Source organism: Triturus cristatus, chromosome 4_1, assembly GCF_964204655.1.
Source record: "Triturus cristatus chromosome 4_1, aTriCri1.1, whole genome shotgun sequence".
NCBI lineage: Eukaryota > Metazoa > Chordata > Amphibia > Caudata > Salamandridae > Triturus > Triturus cristatus.
Genome location: NC_140585.1, coordinates 677,540,472 through 677,560,178, shown reverse-complemented (window position 1 = coordinate 677,560,178; position 19,707 = coordinate 677,540,472). Strand labels below are relative to the sequence as shown.

Here is a 19,707-nt window from a genome sequence, read left to right as displayed (position 1 = left end):
GTATTATGTACAGGTCGCACTGGGGGGTGGCCGGGAGGGATGCATCTCCCCCATCCTTGCTTGGCGCCTCAAGAGTGAGGACCTGCGGGAAAAATTGACCAGCTCCATTGAGCGATATTTCGAGCTCAACGTTGGGTCGACAAGCTCCGCGGTGACCCTGTGGGAGGCGTTCAAGGCGGTGCTGCGGGGGAGGCCCTTTCGGCCATTGCCGGTGGCCGTAAGGAACGAGAGGCGCAGGTCGCCTCGGTCGAGGCGGACCTACGAGCGTTGGAAGAGGCAGCCTGTGAGGAGACGGAGCCCGTTGTGCAACATCGGCTGCGACTCAAAACCGCGGAGTATAAAGGGCTGGTCACGCTCGCTGCCCAGACAGCCATCCAGCATAAGGTAGGCAGGCTATACGACCAGGGAGATAAGGCAGGCAAACTTATCGCATGGCTGGACAAAAAGCAGAGGGCCGCGACGGTGGTGCCGGAGATCAAGACATTGTCGGGCGCCGCGGTCACGGAGCCTAAAGAAATTGTTGAGGAATTTGCGCAACACTTCCGGCGGGTTTACAGTAGGGAGTCAGGCCGGCCAGAGGAGGACTCAGACGCCTTGCTGGCGGACATTCGCATGCCCTGTCTATCAAAGGCCGACCGGGACGCCCTGAAGGCCCCCCTGGCTGCGACCGAATTGGAGCGTGCGATTGTGGATCTTAGCCCGGGGAAGGCGCTTGGCCCCAATGGTTTGCCTATCGAGCTCTACAAGTTGAAGCCGGACGTCCTTAGCGTGCATCTCCTCAAAATGTTCGAGGAGAGTGCAGCGGCGGGGATATTGCCGCACGACAAGCGCCTGGCTACCATAGTGGCCATTCCAAAAGAAGGGAAAACAAGGGATGCCTGCTCCTCGTACAGGCCGATCTCTCTGCTGAACGCGGAGCCGAAAATTCTTGCTAAGACTCTTGCAAACAGGCTTCATTCGGTCCTCCCCAAACTGGTCCACCCGGACCAATCCGGCTTTATGCCCCGCCGCAACAAGGCGCTTAACATCCGCCGCCTGCACTGTGTACTGGGTAGGTGCCACACGATTCAGGAAGACGCGGTGGTGGTGTCGCTGGATGCCACCATGGCATTCGACACGCTCGAGTGGCCATACATGATGGCTGTACTCCGAAAACTGGGATGTGGCCCGTGTTTTATTGCTTGGGTCCGCCTTCTATATTCGAAGCCCTTAGCCCAGGTGGTAGTTAACGGTAGGGTGTCTGCGGTGTTCGGCCTGGAACGCGGCACCAGACAGGGATGCCCGCTCTCCCCCCTCCTATTCGCGCTTTCTCTTGAGCCGTTGGCGTCCTGGATCCGGCAGGCCAGCTGCATAACGGGGCTGCAGTGGGCGGAGGGCTGGGAAGACAAAATTTCACTATATGCAGACGATCTTCTTCTCTACCTCTCACACCCACGGAGATCTATTCTGGCGGCCATAGACATCTTTGTCAGTTTTGGGAAGAACTCCGGATTCCGCATTAACTGGGCTAAATCCGTCCTCTATGTTCTCCATGGCGGCCCTCCTCGGCTCCCTGACAGCTGCCCACTTGTCGTGGCGGAGGAGGGATTCCGATACCTAGGGGTGTTCATCACGCTGGATAAGACTCTCCGCTTCGAGAAGAACCTCATGCCGCCGCTCCAACGGTTCCAGCGTGATTCGACCGCGTGGCAGCAGCTGCCGTTGTCATTGCTGGGTCGTGCGGCCCTCTTTAAAATGATGGCGCTACCTAGATTTTTGTACGCTCTCCACAACCACCCGGACCTGGTGCCTGCCTCGTACTTTGCGGCGGTGGAGGCGGCGCAGCGGACCCTCCTGTGGTCGGGTGCACCCAGAATAGCGTTACGAAAACTCACGCTGGGGTGGTATGACGGGGGGATAGCCCTCCCGGATATTCGTAAGTACTATTGGGCCGCTCACCTATCGGCGATCAACCAGGGGACGTACTGCGACGGGAATGACTTGGGGTACGCGATGGACAGATGGTTGCTCCCGGGGGGGAACTTTGAGGTTGCGCTGTACTCCAGACTGAGCAGGCTCCACCTCACGGGGCTGACGAAGCATTCGGTTCAACTATGGCACGCCACGCACCGGGCGCTGGGTTGGTCTAACACGCTTACCCTGGCCACACCCCTGTGGGCATCGGAGAGGTTGGGCAGCCTGCGCCACACAAAGGGGTTTCGTAGCTGGGATCTTATTGGGATGCTAGGAGTCACTGGTGACTACATCGAAGGAAAATGCTACTTACCAGTATGCATTTGTTCTTGGCATGTAGAGCTGTAGATTTGTATACTTGTGCATAGATCGCTATCTGATGTTGGGCTCGGATGTTTGCAGGCATAGGAGCTGTAGATCGTATACTTGTGCATAGACTATACAGCAGTTACCTCCTTAGAGGTGGCTACCTGTATCTGTTGTAGTGGTTCAAAGAAGTGTTCTTAATACAGCCTGGCCCATATTAGCTTGTTGTTTTGCTTGCACGTCTACACAATAGTGTTTTGTGAACGTATGGGGTGTAGACCAAGTTGCTGCTTTGCAGATGTCATCTAGAGGAATGTTCCCTAAGAATGCCATAGATGCCCCTAGTTTACATGTGGAGTGAGCCCTAGGGGGAATGGTTAAGGTGTGTTTGGCTTTAGCATAGCATATTTGGATGCATTTAACAATCCACCTTGCAATCCCTGTTTTTGAGATAGGATTGCCTTTATGAGGTGGGGAGAAAGTCACAAAAAGTTGTTTAGTCTTTCTAAAGGATTTTGTTCTTTCAATGTAGTAAAGTATTGCTCTTTTTACATCTAGTGTGTGAAGAGCTCGTTCTGCTACTGAGTCTGGTAGCCAGAAAAAACACTGGGAGTTCTACAGACTGGTTAAGGTAGAAAGCAGAGTCGACTTTAGGTAGAAATTTTGGGTTGGTCCTAACAACCACTTTGCTATGATAGATTTGTAGAAATGGTTCTTGTATGGTTAATGCCTGGAGTTTACGGACTCTTCTGAGAGAGGTGATCGCAACCAGGAAAGCTACTTTCCAGGTGAGAAAATTGTAATTCGCATTTATGCCTAGGTTCAAATGGGGGACCCATGAGCCTGGTAAGTACCATGTTTAGGTTTCATACTGGAGAGGGTGGAACTCTAAGTGGAATTATTCTTTTAAGTCCTTCTATAAATGCCTTGATAGCTGGTACCCTAAATAAAGACAAGTGTTGTCTGTTTTGGAGACAGGCTGCTATTGCCGCGAGATGCTGTTTTATGGATGTATACGCTAGGTTACATTGTTGTAGATTCAAAAGGTAATAGATGCTGTCTTGAATAGAAACATCTAGTGGGTTGATTTTGTGTTTTGTACAGTAAATTACAAATCTTTTCCACTTTGCGGCATAGCAAGCTCTAGTGGTAGGACGTCTTGCCTCTTTAATGATGTTTATGCAGTCTGGCGGGAGATTAAGGTAGCCAAACTGTAAGACTTCAGGTGCCAGCTCGCAAGGTTGAGTTGACTGGGATCTGGATGCCTTATCTCTCCATGGTTCTGAGTGAGAAGCTTGGGTGAGAGGCGTAGATTTTGATGAGGAACTACTGATAGTTCCAAGAGGGTTGTGAACCATGGCTGTCGGGCCCATGTTGGAGCAATCAGGATGAGAGTGAGGGATTGCTGTTTGAGTTTCCGAACTACTATCGGAATGGGTGGGAGAAGCGGAAAAGCATAAGCAATTTTGCCTGACCAGTTCATCCATAGCGCATTGCCTTTGGACAATGGGTGTGGATATCTGGATGCGAAGATAGGGCATTTTGCGTTTTGGAGTGTGGCGAACAGGTCTATTTCTGGGTGGCCCCACATTTGAAAGAATGGAAGCAGAACTTGAGGATGAAGTTCCCATTCGTTGATTTGCTGTGTTTGGCGACTGAGTAGATCCGCAATTTGATTGTGTACTCCTAGGAGGTGTTCTGCAAGGAGATATATGTTTTGAGGAATGGCTCATCTCTATATGCTTTGAGCTAGGTGTGAAAGCTGTAGAGAGTGTCCGTACCCCTCCCCCCCCCCCCCCCCCATTTTTTGCATTGCTGTCATGTTGTCTGTACGGACCAGGACAGCTTTGTCTACAAGGAGGAGTTGAAAATATTTAAACACTAGGAAGATTGCTAACAATTCCAGGTAATTTATGTGGAATTGTTTTTGTTGAGGGGTCCATATGTCCTGAATTGTATGGGTTTGAAGATGAGCTCCCCAGCAGGTGAGCGATGCGTCTGCTGTTAGCACTATCTGTAGAACCGGGTTGCGGAGCGGCCGCCCTTTGAAAAGGTTGTGTGTTCCACCACAGCAGAGAGGGATAGGTGCGGTCCTCTACCAACACCTGATCTGTTAGCTGACCTGGAGCATGGTTCCACTGAGGTGCCAAACACTCCTGTAAGGGACGCATTTGGAGTCGTGCATACTAGACGATGAGAATGCAAGAGGCCATCATCCCGATTAGCTGCATGAACACTCGCACTGGTAGTGAGTGTTGAGGCTGAAATGTTGCTATTAGAGCTTGTATGGTGCTTATCCTGACTGGGTTGGGGTATGCTAGAGCTTTTGAAGTGTCTATTGTAGCCCCTAGATACTGTTGTATGCTGGACGGTTGGAGATGGGATTTGGTGAGGTTTACCGTGAATCCCAAGTCGTGAAGCAGTTGGATTGTTTTGTGTGTGTGTGTGTGTGTGTGTTGCACACAGCTGCTGTGTGACTTGGCTTTTATGAGCCAGTCGTCCAGATAAGGGAAGACATGAATGTGCTGTCTTCTTAAGTGGGCCGCAACTATTGCGAGGCACTTGGTGAAGTCTCTGGGTGCTGTAGTCACCCCAAATGGGAGGACCTTGAATTGGTAGTGTTGACCATCTCACTCACAAAGAGGGCCAGAGGAGGTTTAAGGACCAGCGTTGGCACACTCCCCACTCTATTATATAACATATGTAAGACCCAACGGGTCCAAAAAATAACTAATGTAGGGATGTGACACCCTTAAAAAAAGACACCTTCAGGACCTCGCTAGGGAAGGTATCCCTTTTAAGGCCGACTCCCCTCACACACCAAAGGTGTCATACTTCATCATAGGGGTGCCTCCTCGCGTTAGGAACCTTGTCCTAACGCGGGCTACAACCCCCTCTCTACGAAGGAGCAGCTCAGGGATGTTTTTTAATTTGAGCACATGGGTTGTACTAAAAAACGTATGTGAGCGTTGTATGTGTGTGTGTGTGTGTGTGTGTGTGTGTGTGTGTGTGTGTGAAGGTGCAGTGCTGGTAAACGTGAGTTAAAACTGCCTATAGAGCTAACTGTCAAGAACTTTATTGTAGCTGCCCTGTGACAGGATTACAAACAACAATAAGCTGTATGATGCAACTGTCAGGATTCAAAACTGGTGCATATAGGGGATCAACATGTTTCGCCCGTTAAGAACCTATATAAGTGTCTTGGCCTTCGTCAGAATAGTGTAACAGCTACTGCAACCAGTGTAATAACAAAAACAAATAATGTATACTGAACCAAAAGTTAATGTGTTCAGCGAAGTATTCTGCTGCCACCTGCAGTGAAAAAAAGAGAAGAAACAAACAAACTGTGTCAACAATTAAATGGGTGTCACATACCAAGTACATACAACTTTGACATACATGGTGTCAAATGTGGTGACTATTGTCATTAATTGTTGGACAATAGTGATGCGTTACTTACCAAATGTGGTTTCAAAAGTTACCGCATATGTCCGGGGCTGATTTAGTCTAAGGTACAAACGAAAACCCCACCTATGAACGAAAATGGGGTAGTGAATCAAAAAAGGTAGAAACGATAAGAGAAATACAGAGAAGAAGATATGTTATGTTCAGTCATTTCACCACGTTTAGGTAGTATGTTTTTGCCTGCTACTTTATGTCATATGTTGTACATATGTTAGTAAGCTTAGATTTTTAGATTTTTTTATAGACATTATGACGAACATAGTCCATACCAAGCTTGAACCTAGCTTCCAACTACAATGGGCAAATGAGCTTTTGGGTTTTTGAAGCTCCCGGCATGGGTACCAATCATTGTGCCTCTCGAGATACTTTTATATTTATGAACCATTTCTAGTGTCCCTTACGGTCGAGCACCACATACGGCTTGTTTCAGTTGTGGAGCCTCAGTTGTATTATCATGCCCTTACAAGATGTGCTATGATGTTTTGTCTGCACTATGTTTTAATAGTATTTCTACATCGAGTACGGACTAAGTCGGTTGCGACTACTTTAGCCGAGTTGTATGCACAGGGTAATTTTAATTCATGTGGACTAGTATTATGACTTTGTATCACAGGCTCCTCAAGAAATTTGGGGTAAGACGAGCGTCTGGCTCAGGGCTTGGACTCAATGAGTTGTGATGATGCTTGCCGAGCTTTGTGCTCAGGGACAATTGAATTCATGTGGATAAACATTGCGACTTCATGTCCCAGGGTCCTTGCATCTCTTTGAACTGACGAGGGTGTGTCGACAGCCCAAGTCCTATTGGTACTACATTTCCCATGGTGCTTTGTGAGTTTCTCAATATTTGGGTTTCCGTTAAATACGGCACTCCCCCCTGCCTTCCGGTTTCCTTCCAGGAGGACAGACGCCGGTGAAACCACACACTATAATGCAGGTATGGCCGGTTTTTAGTGCTATGGTTCTGTGTTAAAGACGGCGATAGCTTTTGTAACACAGTTCATCTCACAGCGATGACAATTGGGCATAGTTACGCTGTCAGCGACACCCACGGCTGGTTCTACTGAAACGCCGCTTGGTTAGTGACTTAGCGTCCTCCCATTTAATTTACCCTTCCAGCAGTGTAAGGCAGAGTTAGGTCTCTGCTTCGCTAAGGGTCGTGGTATATTACAATGCACACATTCGTTCGGGAGAACAGACGCCAGCTACACCTGACACTGCAACACAGGTATGGCCAGTGTGTAGTGCTATGGTTCCGTGCTAAAGACGGCGTTACCTTCTGTAACACATTTGATTCTACAGCGATGATAATTTGACATAGTTACGCTGTCAGCGACACCCGGGCTGGCTTTACATTAACTCCGCATGGTGAGTGACCCAGTGTCCTCCCTTTTAATTTACCCTTCTAGCAGTGTAAGGCGGGGACAGGTCTTTGCTTTGATAAGGGTAGTGGCACTTCATTTTGAAAGAAGGGCGCAGCTTACTCAAGATGTATCGTCAGCTGCCAATATTAAGTACGGGTACGCACGGTGTGTTGTGTTGGAGCCGATGATGGAGGCTTGATGGGCATCTTTATATGCGTTTTGAAGCACATCTGGGCAAATTGTATTAGACCAACACCCAGAGCAGCTCACTTTCTCCTCCTTAACATAGCCAGTTTGCAGTTCACTGTTGCATTATATCTACTTTTCAATGCATATCGGGTTGTAGCACACTACATCAATATTCAGAGCAGTTCATTTCCCCCTTTTAAAAATAGACTGCTTGGAATCCATTGTTATCCTCGAACTGCCTAAACGTGGTGACATGATTGAACATAACATATCTTCTTCTCTGTATTTCTCTTACTATTTCTAACTTTTTTGATTCACTACCCCATTTTCGTTTATAGGTGGGGTTTTCTTCTGTACCTTAGGCTAAATCAGACCTGGACATATGCGGTAACTTTTGAAACCACATTTGGTAAGTGCAGCATCCCTATTGTCCCGCAATTAATGAAAATATTCACCACATTTGACACCATGTATGTCGAAGTTGTATGTACTCGGTATGTGACACCCATTTAATTGTTGACACAGTTTGTTTTTTCTCTTTTTTTCACTGCAGGTGGCAGCAGAATACTTCGCTGAACACATTAACTTTTGGTTCAGTATACGTTATTTGTTATTACACTGGTTGCAGTAGCTGTTACACTATTTGGATTCTGACGAAGGCCAAGACACTTATATAGGTCCTTAACGGCCGAAACATGTTGATCCCCTATATGCACCCGTTTTGAATCCTGACCGTTGAATCATACAGCTTGTTGTTGTTTTTAATCCTGTCATAGGGCAGCTACAATAAAGTTCTTGACAATTAGCTCTATAGACAGTTTTAACTCACGTTCACCAGCACTGCATCTTCACTCACACACACACATAGATACAACGCTCACATAGGGTTTTTAGAACAACCCACGTGCTCAAAATGAAAAACATCCCTGAGCTCCTCCCTCGTAGAGAGGGGGTTGTAGCCCGCGTTAGGACTAAGTACCTAACGCGAGGAGGCACCCTTATGATGAAGCATGACACCTTTGGTGTGTGAGGGGAGTCGTCCTTAAAAGGGATACCTTCCCTAGCGAGGTCCTGAAGGTGTCACTCTTTTAAGGGTGTCACAGCCCTACACTAGTTATTGTTTGGACCCGTGGGCTCTTACGTGTGTTATATAATAGTGTTGACCATCGACCATGAACCGGAGATATTTCCTGTGAGCGGGGTGAATGGGAATATGAAAGTAGGCATCCTTTAAATCTAGAGTGGAGAGAAAGTCGCCCTGTTGAAGTAGGTGGAGCACCTGTTGGAGAGTGACCATGTGGAAATTATCCGACTGAATATAGAGGTTTAGCGGTCTGAGGTCCAATATGGGCCTGAGAGTTGTCCTTTTTTGGAATTAGGAAATAGAGGGAGTAAACCCAGTTGCCTTGGTGAGGCAAGGGGACTGGTTTTATTGCATGTTTTTGTAATAGAGAGATAACCTCTTGTTTGAGAAGTGTTAGATGTTCCGAGGACATTGGACGTAGTCTGGGAGGAATGTTTGGGAGGGAGGGGGGAGGGGGGAGGGGGGTACAGGTGAGTTCCAGGCAGTAACCATACTGGATAATTTGTCTTACCCACTTGTCTATTGTGACTGAATTCCAGACAGGTAGGAACTGGGAGAGTCGTCCCCCAACAGGAGTGGAATGATCAGGGGGAAGTGCAGGGAAGTCACTGTTTGGTGGTAGGGGAGGTGCGGTTATTGTTGCCGCAACCTCTTCCCTTACCATTTTTGCCTCTGTAGCCTCTGCGAAAGTATCCTTTGGAGGACGTTTGAGTGGGGCTCTTATAGAAAGAAGAGGGATGTTCTGAGCCAATGGTTTTGGAGCCAGTTCTGTAGAAGGAGCGGTGATAAGAGCCTCTAGGGAAAGGGAATTGTAAGGCCCCCATGGACTTAGCAGTTTCCGTACCTTTTTTCATATTTTCTAAAGATGTGTCAACTGAGGGCCCGAAAAGTTGCTCTTGATCAAAGGGCTGATTTAGAATAGCAGATTGTACCTCCTGTTTGAATCCGGAGACTTCGAGCCAAGCGTGCCTGCGCAACAAAACGCACAAGTTACTTACCTTCCGTAACAATACATCTGTAAGAAACATTAGTTAGTTATAGATTCCTTACCTTAGAATTAACCCCAGACGTCAGACTGGATCCGGAAAGATTTTTCGTCAGCAGTACCTCTGCGTGTCGGAAGGTGGCATCGGTCGGCTCAGCGTTCGTCGGCGGCAGCTACTTAGCCGCCGTCCTTGCGCGCCGACGTCAGTTCTGTACAAGACTTTCCGCGCCAGAAACGCAGAGCCATGCAAGACACTGATCATTGGTGCACAAAACTAGGGCCCTGAAAGGATGTCCTTAACCCTAGAAATCAGTTTGCAGAACGGGGAGGAAGGGTGGGGCGGTAAGGAATCTATAACTAACTAATGTTTCTTACAGATATATCGTTACCGAAGGTAAGTAACTTGTGCATCTGAAAGAAACACGTTAGTTATAGATTCCTTACCTTAGAATAGATACCCCAGCAATACCAATCCCGGTGGTGGGTCTGCGAACCAAGATCACACCATAAAGTCCTGGAGAACAGAGCGGCCAAAGAAGCAGTCTATCTGGACTTGGCTGTCTAGGCAGTAGTGTTTTGTGAACGTGTGCAGGAATGCCCAAGTAGCCGCCTGACCGATGTCATTTAGAGGCACTCCTCTTCCCAAGGAAGTAGTGGCTGCCGCCTCCCTGGTGGAGTGAGAGCGCAGCCCGACTGGAGGCTCTTTTTTTAGCCAGAGAGTAACAAGCCTTAATACACGACCCATCGAGAACTGGTGCGTTTGTGTACGGCCCAACCCTTCTTTGCACGCATGTAGCCAACAAAAAGCTGATCATCCACCCGGAACTGTTTTGTGCAATCCAGATAGAAAGGAAGACCACGCTTTGGGTCCAGACAGTGGAGCCTCTCTTCCTCCTTTGAAGGATGCGGAGGCGGAAAGAAGGTGGGCAAAGCAATGGTCTGCCCGATGTGGAAGGCAGTGACCCCCTTAGGAAGAAAGGATGGATGGGTCCTGAGAACCACCTTGTCCGGATGAACAGACAAGAAAGGAGGTTTGGAAGAAAGAGCCTGGAGCTCACTCACCCGACTAGCGGAATTGATGGCTACCAGGAAAGCAGTTAAGAGACGTAAATGACAGTTATGGAGCCGTTTAAAGGGAGCGCAGATTAAGTAAGTTAGTCCAAGATTCAAGTCCCACTGAGGCATAACGAATGGAATTGGAGGAAAAAGATGCGTTAAGCCTTTCATGAAACGGTTAACTACCGGGGACTTGAAAAGAGAAAGCTGATCTGGCAGCCGAAGGAAGGCAGAGATGGCAGAAAGATAGCCCTTGATAGTGCCCAGAGCAGAGCCCTGCTGGGCTTAAGAGAGAAGGAACAGGAGTACTTCAGAAAGAGGGGAAGAAAGGGGATCCACAGCCTTTGCTGTGCACCATGCCACAAATCTGTTCCACCTGCAGGCGTATACTGTCTTTGTGGAGGGACGCCTGGCTACCAAGATTACGTCACAAACTTCAGGAGGCAGGTCGAAAGACGTCAACTGCCGCTGCTCATTTTCCACGCAAGGAGGTGGAGACTGGACAGGTTCGGGTGGAGGACCGTCCCCTGCTACTGTGACAGAAGATCCACCCAAAGAGGCAGTCTGATCAGGGGATCGATGGCCATGTTGAGCAGCTCGGGATACCAGACTCTTCGTGCCCGAACCGGAGCCACAAGAATGACTTGGGCCCGGTCGCGCCTGATCTTCAGCACTCTGGGCAGAAGTGGTATAGACGGAAAGGCGTACAACAGACCACAACCCCACTCGCGACGAAAAGTGTTGCCGAGCGAGTGCCACCTTGGAAATTCCAACACGCAGAATTGCTGACATGGCGTTCTCTCTTCGGTGGGGAATAGATCTAACTAAGGCTCTCCCCACTTGTGAAAGAGACCTTGCACCACCTCCGAGTGAAGACGTCATTCGTGATCCATCATGCACCTGCGGCTGAGTTTGTCCGCCCTGGAGTTCAGAGAACCTGCTAGGTGTTGAACCACCAAGGAAATGCTTTGATGTTCCTGCCATGTCCAGAGGTGAAAGGCCTCCTGACATAGGGTCCACGACCCCACCCCGCCTTGTTTGTTGCAATACCACATGGAGGTGGTGTTGTCTGTGAACACCTGCACTACTCTTCCCCCGACAGAGGGAAAGAATGCCTTCAGTGCAAGACGAATCGCCCGGAGCTCCATAAGGTTGATGTGAAGCTCAGACTCTGCCGGAGACCAGAGGCCTCTGATCTCCGCCCCTCCCATGTGGCCGCCCCATCCGAGAAGGGAGCGGTACAAAAGGGGATGGTGATGGACGGAGCATCAGAACCAATCAAACACTCACACCCAGTCAACAGATCTGGGTTTAATCCATCACCGTTCTTTAGCCCACTCTGCCACCCCAGTTCAGACATGGGCGAACAAAGCGGCTTTTTGGACTGGAAACAAGCATCCTAGGACCGGTTTCGGGCTTTCAGCCCTCGTCAGCTTTTTTTGGACTGGAAACAAGCATCCTAGGACCAGTTTCGGGCTTTCAGCCCTCGTCAGCTTTTTTTGGACTGGAAACAAGCATCCTAGGACCGGTTTCGGGCTTTCAGCCCTGGCTGACGAGGGCTGAAAGCCCGAAACCGGTCCTAGGATGCTTGTTTCCAGTCCAAAAAATTCAAAATTCAAACTGGAATGGCGAGCAAAAAAACGATGGATTTAGGCCCAGATCTCTGTACTGGGGTGAATGTATGACATTGTTCTGCATTCTGTCCATCAATTGTTTTTGCATTTGTCACCCCGAGTGGGAAGGGTATGCGCAGACGTGAGTCCCTTGCTCTCCATGCCACTGGAATCAGGCTATCCTGGCTGACGAGGGCTGAAAGCCCGAAACCGGTCCTAGGATGCTTGTTTCCAGTCCAGGGAGGACCTGGCTTGGCAGTTCGGGCTGGACTGTTCCCATGGGGCACAGGGTCAAGACTGATTTGCATATGGCTGGGTTCAAACTGGAATGGCATGGTGAGCAAAAAAACGATGGATTTAGGCCCAGATCTCTGTACTGGGGTGAATGTATGACATTGTTCTGCATTCTGTCCATCAATTGTTGTTTTTCCATCCGAGAAGGGAGGCATCTGTCACCACAGTGTGGTCTAGTTAGGGAAGGGAGAGGAATCTGCAATTGACAATTTCCCCTGATGCTGCGCTCACTGGAACTTCAGGTCCCACTGCAGAGCCCGCATATTCCACCTAGCATGATCGATCAGCAGGATGCAGGTGGCCATGAGGCCCAGCAGCCTCAGGGTCATTCTGACCGAAACCCGGGAAAGAGGCTCAAAGATCAGAATCATAACCCGAATATTCCAGACCCGCTTTTCGGGAGGATAGACCCGAAACTGCGTTGTGTCCAGAACCGCTCCAATGAAGAGGAGCTTCTGAGAGGGAATCAGGTGCAACTTCGGCAGATTGATGGAGAACCCCAGCATATACAGGAGGTCGGCAGTCGTCTGGAGGTGGGAAACAACTGCCTGGGGCGAGCCTGCCTTCAACAGCCAGTCGTTGAGATAGGGGAAGACAGAAAACCCTGATCTGCGCAAATGAGCTGCGACTACCACCATCACTTTTGTGAACACCCAAGGGGCGCTGGTAGGGCCAAAGGGGAGCAAGGTGAACTGAAAATGCTCGTGGCCCACATTGAACCGCAGGTAACGCCGGTGTGCTGGCAGGACGGGAATATGAAAATAAGCGTCCTGCAAGCCCAATGCTACCATCCAGTCTTGCGGGCCGAGGGCAGACAAGACATGAGCACGCGTCAACATCTTGAACTTCTCCTTCCGGAGGAAGCGATTGACGTCCCTGAGATCCAAGATAGGACACAGGCCCTTGTCCTTCATGGGAACCAGAAAGTAGTGGGAGTAACAACCATGACCTACTTCTGGGACAGGAACGCGCTCGATGTCTCCCTTGGCCAAGAGAGCCGTAACTTCCTGATGGAGAAGGGCCAGATGATCCTCCAACATGCGGTGGTATCGCGGTGGAATGGATGGAGGGTTAGTCGCGAAGGGGAGGGAGTAGCCACTTCGGACTATTTGCAAAACCCACCTGTCCGAAGTGATGGTGCGCCAGGGGGGGGAGGTGATGGTGAATCCTGCTGCCCACTGGCATTTGATGGGCCTGAAGGTCGGACTAGGAGGGTTTGGAGGCTGCTGCAGAGGGGTGGTTGGTGGACTGGCCCGCCCGCTGGCCCCCTGAACAACGACATTGGTTCCCACGTCTCCAGCCGCACGAAGGTTGGTTAACTTGCTGCGGCCTGTGGCCCTGGGTGGGACGTAGAGGGGCACCCCTTCCGTAGCCACGAAAGGGGCGAAAAGCAAACTGCGCCAAACGGGAGGAGAGGCCCAAGGACTTGGCCGTAGCCCGTGAGTCCCTGAAGCGCTCTAGGGCGTTGTCTGCTTTGTCGCCAAAAAGGCCTGGACATCCCCTGAAAAGCCAGTGGACCTCATCCAGGCGTAGCGCTACCGATGTTGAAATGGTCCTGCCCAGAGTGTCAGCGGTGTCCAGCCCACAACGGATCGTAAACTTGGCTGCATCTCTCCCGGCAGCGACAGCCTGGGAGAGCACTGCCTGGGCCTCCTCTGGACACTGAGGCAGCACTTGCGCCACCGTATCCCACACTGAGTGCGAATAACGGCCCAAGAGACATGCAGGGTTTACAGACCGCAGTCCTAAGCTGGCGGAAGAGAACATTTTCTTCCCAAGATGGTCCAGCTTCTTGGATTCCTTTTCCGGTGGAGCTGTAGGGAAGGCGCTTTTGGAGGTGGAGGCTTGGATCACCAAGCGTCGGTGAGGGCCTCAATATACGGGAGCAGGGGCTCTGAAGAGCTCGACGCCGGTTGAAGCACCTCAGTCAGGAGGTTAGTCCTGACCGCCACCGTAGGAAGCTCAAGGTTGAGAGCCTCAGCCGCCCTACGCAACACCACAGCGTATGACGCTCCCTCCTCCGTAGCCACGGTCAGAGGAGACAACATGCCAAGGTCAGGTGAAGTGTCAAGACAACTGGCATCCCCAGTTCCTCTCTCCAGTCCTGCTCTGCATCTAGCTGGTCAGTTAAAGGGTCACCTGACCCCTCCCAGTCCTCCTCATCTTTCTCTGGGTGCCACGGTTGTTGGAAAGGGACCCCAAGAGTGAACAGGGGCATGAGAACCCCACCTGGTGCCAGATCCGGCATCGGGCAACGCCGGTCCGGCTTCGTCGCCACACTGGAAGGTAAGCTGGGGTCGACGCAGGATGAAGGAGGGGGGGGGGGGGGGGGGGGGGGGGTGTGGACTGACACCGATCCGGATCCAGGCCTGGATCCAAGGGGGGCCTGCGGAGCCGGAGCCGCCTGCAGCGAAGACCTAGGCACCCCCCCAACCGATTCCGCAGGGCCCGAAGGCGCGTCGGCGGGGTCGGTCCACCCAAAGATGGCATGCATTGCCTCGTAGAACGTACGAAGCTGGGCAGGGGTTGCTCCTGGTCCCGGAAAGGGAGGCAAGCTCGAATTCGACCCTTCAGGCTTCGCGCGTGGAGCCGCAGGAGTGGCACTAGCCACACACTTCGTCAGGTTGGCCAACTGACGAGGAGAAGGCGAAGAGCAACGATGCTTCTTCGACTTCTTCTTATGCTTCGACTTACCCGACCCAGAGTGCGAAGACTTCAATGACTTCAAAACCGGAATGATGGTGGCTCCGCGACCGGTCCCTCAACCTCCCTCTCGACCGGGACCTCGAATGGCACGGAGCCGACTGTCGTCATTCAAGCAGCTTTCGGGACCGCTCACGCAAAGCCTTCAGCGTCAACAACTGACAGTCGGAGAACGACTTGGGGTCGTGTTTGCGCTCCAGGCAAAAGAGGTACACGCGGTGCGGATCCGTCACCGACATCAATCAGGTACAGGAACCGCAGGCTTAAAAACTGGGCATCCCTCGTGCACCTGTTCGGAGTCAGAGACTCGAAACAAGATGTCGACAAAAGTCTAGAAAAACAGTCAAAAAATGACTGAGGTACCGCTCTTCCCTGATCTGCGCTGGCTGGCGCAGAAAAAGAAAGAACTGACGTCAGCACGCAAGGACGGCATCTAAGTAGCTGCCGCGACGTCATTCTGGCGACCACGACGTCCCGATGAACGCGGAGCCGACCGACACCACCTTCCGACGCGCAGAGGTACTGTTGACGAAAAATCTTTCCGGATCCAGCCTGACGCCTGGGGGTCATTCTAAGGTATGGAATCTATAACCAAAGTGTTTCTTTCAGATGCTAGTGTTGATGGCGAAAGATGCGGTATCAGCCGTGTCAAGCGCACATTTAATTGAGGGGTTTGTGATCAATTTCCCCTCTTGTATAAGGTCGTTGGCCTTTTGTACTGCTCAGGAAGGTGTTCCATGAGCTTTTCCAAGCTCGTCATAGTGAGCCCTTTCGTACCTGGCCAATAAAGCTTGGGCATTGGCAATCCCCCAATGATTTTCGGCCTGTGACGCAATACGTTTACCAGATGCGTCTATTAGTTTGGACTCCTTATCAGGAGTGGGGGGGTGTCGCCTGTACTCTGAGTTTTGTCCTCTTGCCTGCATTAGACACCACAAGAGAATCCAAAGGGACCTGACCTTTAATGTAAATTGGGTCACTGGGAGCTGCCTTATGCTTTTTATCTTTTCTGGTGTTTAGAATCCTGGGTCTGACAGGGTCCTTAAAAACTTTGGGGGGCATGTTTGAGCATGCCTTTTAACATTGGCAGGGTGTGCGTGGACTGATGCGAGGGTGCAAAGGTTTCAAGTAAAAAATCATCCTCTAAGGGATTAGAATGTAACTCTACCCTGTGGTATTGGGCAGCCCTATTGATAAGTTGGGCAAACCCAATATTGTCATCTGGTAGTGATGGCCTAGATGGATAGAGGTCCGGGTCATTATGTGGGTCGGGATCTGTTTTGTAGTCATCCCAAGGGTCTACGTCGTGTGGGATGGTATGTGCATCATCATCCCCATGTGGATATATATTCCCACCCCCCATCGGTATTATCATCCTCAGTATCTGATGTTTGAGGTGAAACAATATGTTGTGGGGAGTAAGGTGGGGAAATTAGAAGTTTTGGATCAAGTGGGGGAGGAGAAGGAGGTGGGGAGGTGTTAGTACTCATCTCCTTTCTTTTCTGTTAGTACTCATCTCCTTTCTTTTCAAGGGTATTTCAGATTCCTCTGAAGTGTCCAGTTTCCTCTTTTTTGGAGGCTTTGCCATGACTTTGTAAGTCTCTGGATCAATAGAAAGAGTTTTTTGTTTTGGATCCAAAACATCAGGTACAGGTTGCGTGGGTAAAATGTCTTTTTTCGGTGCCGAAGATTTTGGGTCAAAATGTTCTTTGGACCGAGTCTCTGTGGCTTTCTGTGAGGTTTTGGACTGTTTAGGTTTTCTTCTAGGAGTTTGTGGCTCCAAGACTTTTTTCGGCTCCGACGATTTTTTAGGTTCCGAAGCCGTTTTCCGCTCCGAAGATTTTTTCAGGTCCAAATGTTTGTCCTTGTTATGTTTTGATGCCGAGGGCTTCGGCGTCGAGGCAGCCTTTGGCGTCGAAGAAGGGCGTGGCACCTCCTTGGTCTGGTGCTTCGGTGCCGAAGGTGACTTTTCGGCGCCGGAAAGGGGTTGGCTCGAGCCAGAGCCGGAAGGCTTATCTTTCGATTTCATAGCCAGGTCCGAGGGCGGGGCGTCTGAGACATGTTGCCGGTGTCGACCCGAGGGAGAGGGTGTTACCGGAGCATTAGCTGTGGTTTTTGGGAGAGGGGTTTCAGTACTCACGGACCACTGAGCCGGGGTAACTGTTTCCTCTTGGTCGTCGGAGTCGTCTGCTTCGGAAACAGAGATGTCTTCTTGATCACCTTGTTGCTCCAGCTGGAGATTGGGATCTGCTCTGAAGATGTCCGGAATCTAGCTGCTTCCGCGAGACATTTCGTGACGTCGAGCTCGATGATCACAGATGGTTTTCTTCGACCTGAACGATGCACAGGCCTTGTAGTTCTGGTCTTCATGCTCCGGGGAGAGGCAGAGATTACAAACCTCATGCAAGTCCAAATGTGGGAACATAGCACCGCACCCGGGGCATTTTTTTAAAGGAGCCCTTTCCATTGACTGCAGGCGTGGTCGGCACGGAGAGGCCCAACAGCCCGCATCGAGGTCGAGGATTCGTTTTAAAGATGCGTGTCGTAAGGGAAACGCGATTGAGACAATACCGTCGAGTGTAGAGGGATTGCATGTCGAAGGGAGATTGAAAATAGATATCGACCCAGAGAGAAGCAAATCACATCCGAACCCAATGGCGGAAAAAAACTATCTGGAGATGGAGTCGATGCTCATGCGCACTATCGTCCTAAGGAGGAGTCACCTACCTCGTGACTTCAAAAACTTCTTCCAAGACAAAAACAAAGTGCAAACATCCGAGCCCAACACCAGATGGTGATCTATGCTTAAGTATACAATCTACAGCTCATATGCCTCGAACATATTTTTTGTTTATTTTTTATTTTCAATAGTTATGCACCACGGTTGTGTGCCCAAGTTAGGCCTGGTAGGAAATAGTGTCATTTTACATGTACACAGTTCTTTCATAAGGATGTCTCCAATTTGTCACGTCAACATTCGTGACAGTTGGGTTAGATTCTCGGAAACCCCGACCTTGCTGACAGAGAACTTCGTGAGAACCCTGTCAAGCTGCCTTGACACTGTGTGCAAGTCCCTCACGCGCGTTATACAAATGTGTTTATTTTTACGTCCATATGGCGACACAGCTATCTGTGGAATACAAACAATGGCAGCCTGGTCACAATCTCGGCCCAAGGCAAGGATGCCTTTTTCAATATGTAACCTTTTGTTTCCAAGTATAATCAGATGAGACTCTTCTGCTGACTTAGAGGGGTCCTTGCATGCCGAAGCTCTCGCCCAGCAGCTGACTGACATCTCTGTGAAGGGTGTCCAGTTAGTGACCAAGACGGGGTCCTACACTCTCAACCACCAGTTAACATGGTTAGATCATCCAGAAGGAGGTTTCTTGGCAGATCATACATTCACACCCTAGACACGTAGGTTAGGGTTTGCATCGTAGGAATACGCTAGATTGTTATAATATTTTATATGCCTGCATATAGAAGTTGTCTCAGCAAGATGGTGGAACTATTTGTGTTATTGTCTTGACACACCCTGAAAGCTGTAATTCTTCATCATCTGGGCATGCTCCTCCTCGGGTCAGCGCTGCAATGCCCGACGGGCACCTGCGAAGGGGCTCTTTGCCGGAGATCTTTTAATTTTGCAGTATGGTGAGGTGTGGGTTGTAAAAAATGTGTAGCGTGGTGGAAAAAAAAGTAGGTCTAGTGATGTTGGGTTTGAGGAAACTTTACTGGTGAAGCTCACTAACCTAATTAAAAACTGTGTCCCTCATGTGGGATTCAATGGTCCTAGAGAGCAATCGTGATAATTTGCTAAAATGTGAGATCCTCAAACCCAGCATCATCAGACTTATTTTAATTAACCCTTTTCCACCACACTACACATTCTTCCAACCCACACCTCATCATACGGCAAAATAAAAAGATCACTAGCAAAAAGCCCTTCGCGGGTGCCAGTCGGGCATTGAAGCGCCCGCCCGACGAGGAGCATGCCCAAACGATGAAGTATGACACCTTTCGGGTGTGTGAGAGCACTTGCTCCTATTGCAGCTCATTCCACTTACCTAACAATCCACTAGTTCTCAATCCTTCATTTCTCCTAACTTTGTCTAAGGAACTGCACACTCTTCTATTTAAGTTATGACCATAGGGAGCATGTGTGCTGGACCTAGCTAAAAGCTCCTGGTTCCTTTAGTTTAAAGAAGCATGTTCAGTAGTTTCCAGAATTGTTCGCTCCCTGTCTAGGTTTCGGAGGGCTAAAGGTGGCACTGTGAGCTAGCTGGTCCAAGGAACAACATACCCTGCAGGAGTGGATGGAGTCAGTCTGGCATCATCCTAAGTTTATGTCATCCACAAACGCGCAGTTCCTAGTGATTAGCGGAAACTACACAGCACTACAATGTAGATTTCTTTTAAGTTAAATATTCTGAATTATATTAACGTGAACATATATAAAAAGTACTGTATTTGCCACAAATAAGTTTGACATATCAATATCAACTTATACCAAATAAAAAAAAGCATTAAGGACAACAAAGTTTCACCTGCATTTAAAAGTTCCTTGCACAAACGTAGATCTCCAGATGTCAAGGCTTTTTTTAACACTTCTTCCTTGTCCTCTTCCACTGGAGGTTTCTCTGAATTCTAAAACAAAGAACAGTAAAACAATGTTTTTAAAACTGTTTTACTGTGAAGTTG

The 19,707-nt window shown here is 49.7% G+C and overlaps 1 protein-coding gene across 3 annotated transcripts in view; it reads right to left on the bottom strand.

Moving 5' to 3' along the window:
- The window catches only part of ASZ1 (ankyrin repeat, SAM and basic leucine zipper domain containing 1), a 1,654,265-nt gene that overhangs the window by 1,474,928 nt on the left and 159,630 nt on the right, over positions 1 to 19,707 (bottom strand). For all 3 annotated transcript variants that reach the window (XR_014981315.1, XM_085653129.1, XM_085653130.1), the window contains exon 2: positions 19,554 to 19,653. Coding sequence is in view for 1 of the 3 variants with exons in the window: in XM_085653129.1 (XP_085509255.1) it covers positions 19,554 to 19,653 (100 nt within the window). In the remaining 2 variants the exon portion in view is untranslated. The remainder of the gene's footprint in view (positions 1 to 19,553; positions 19,654 to 19,707) is intronic.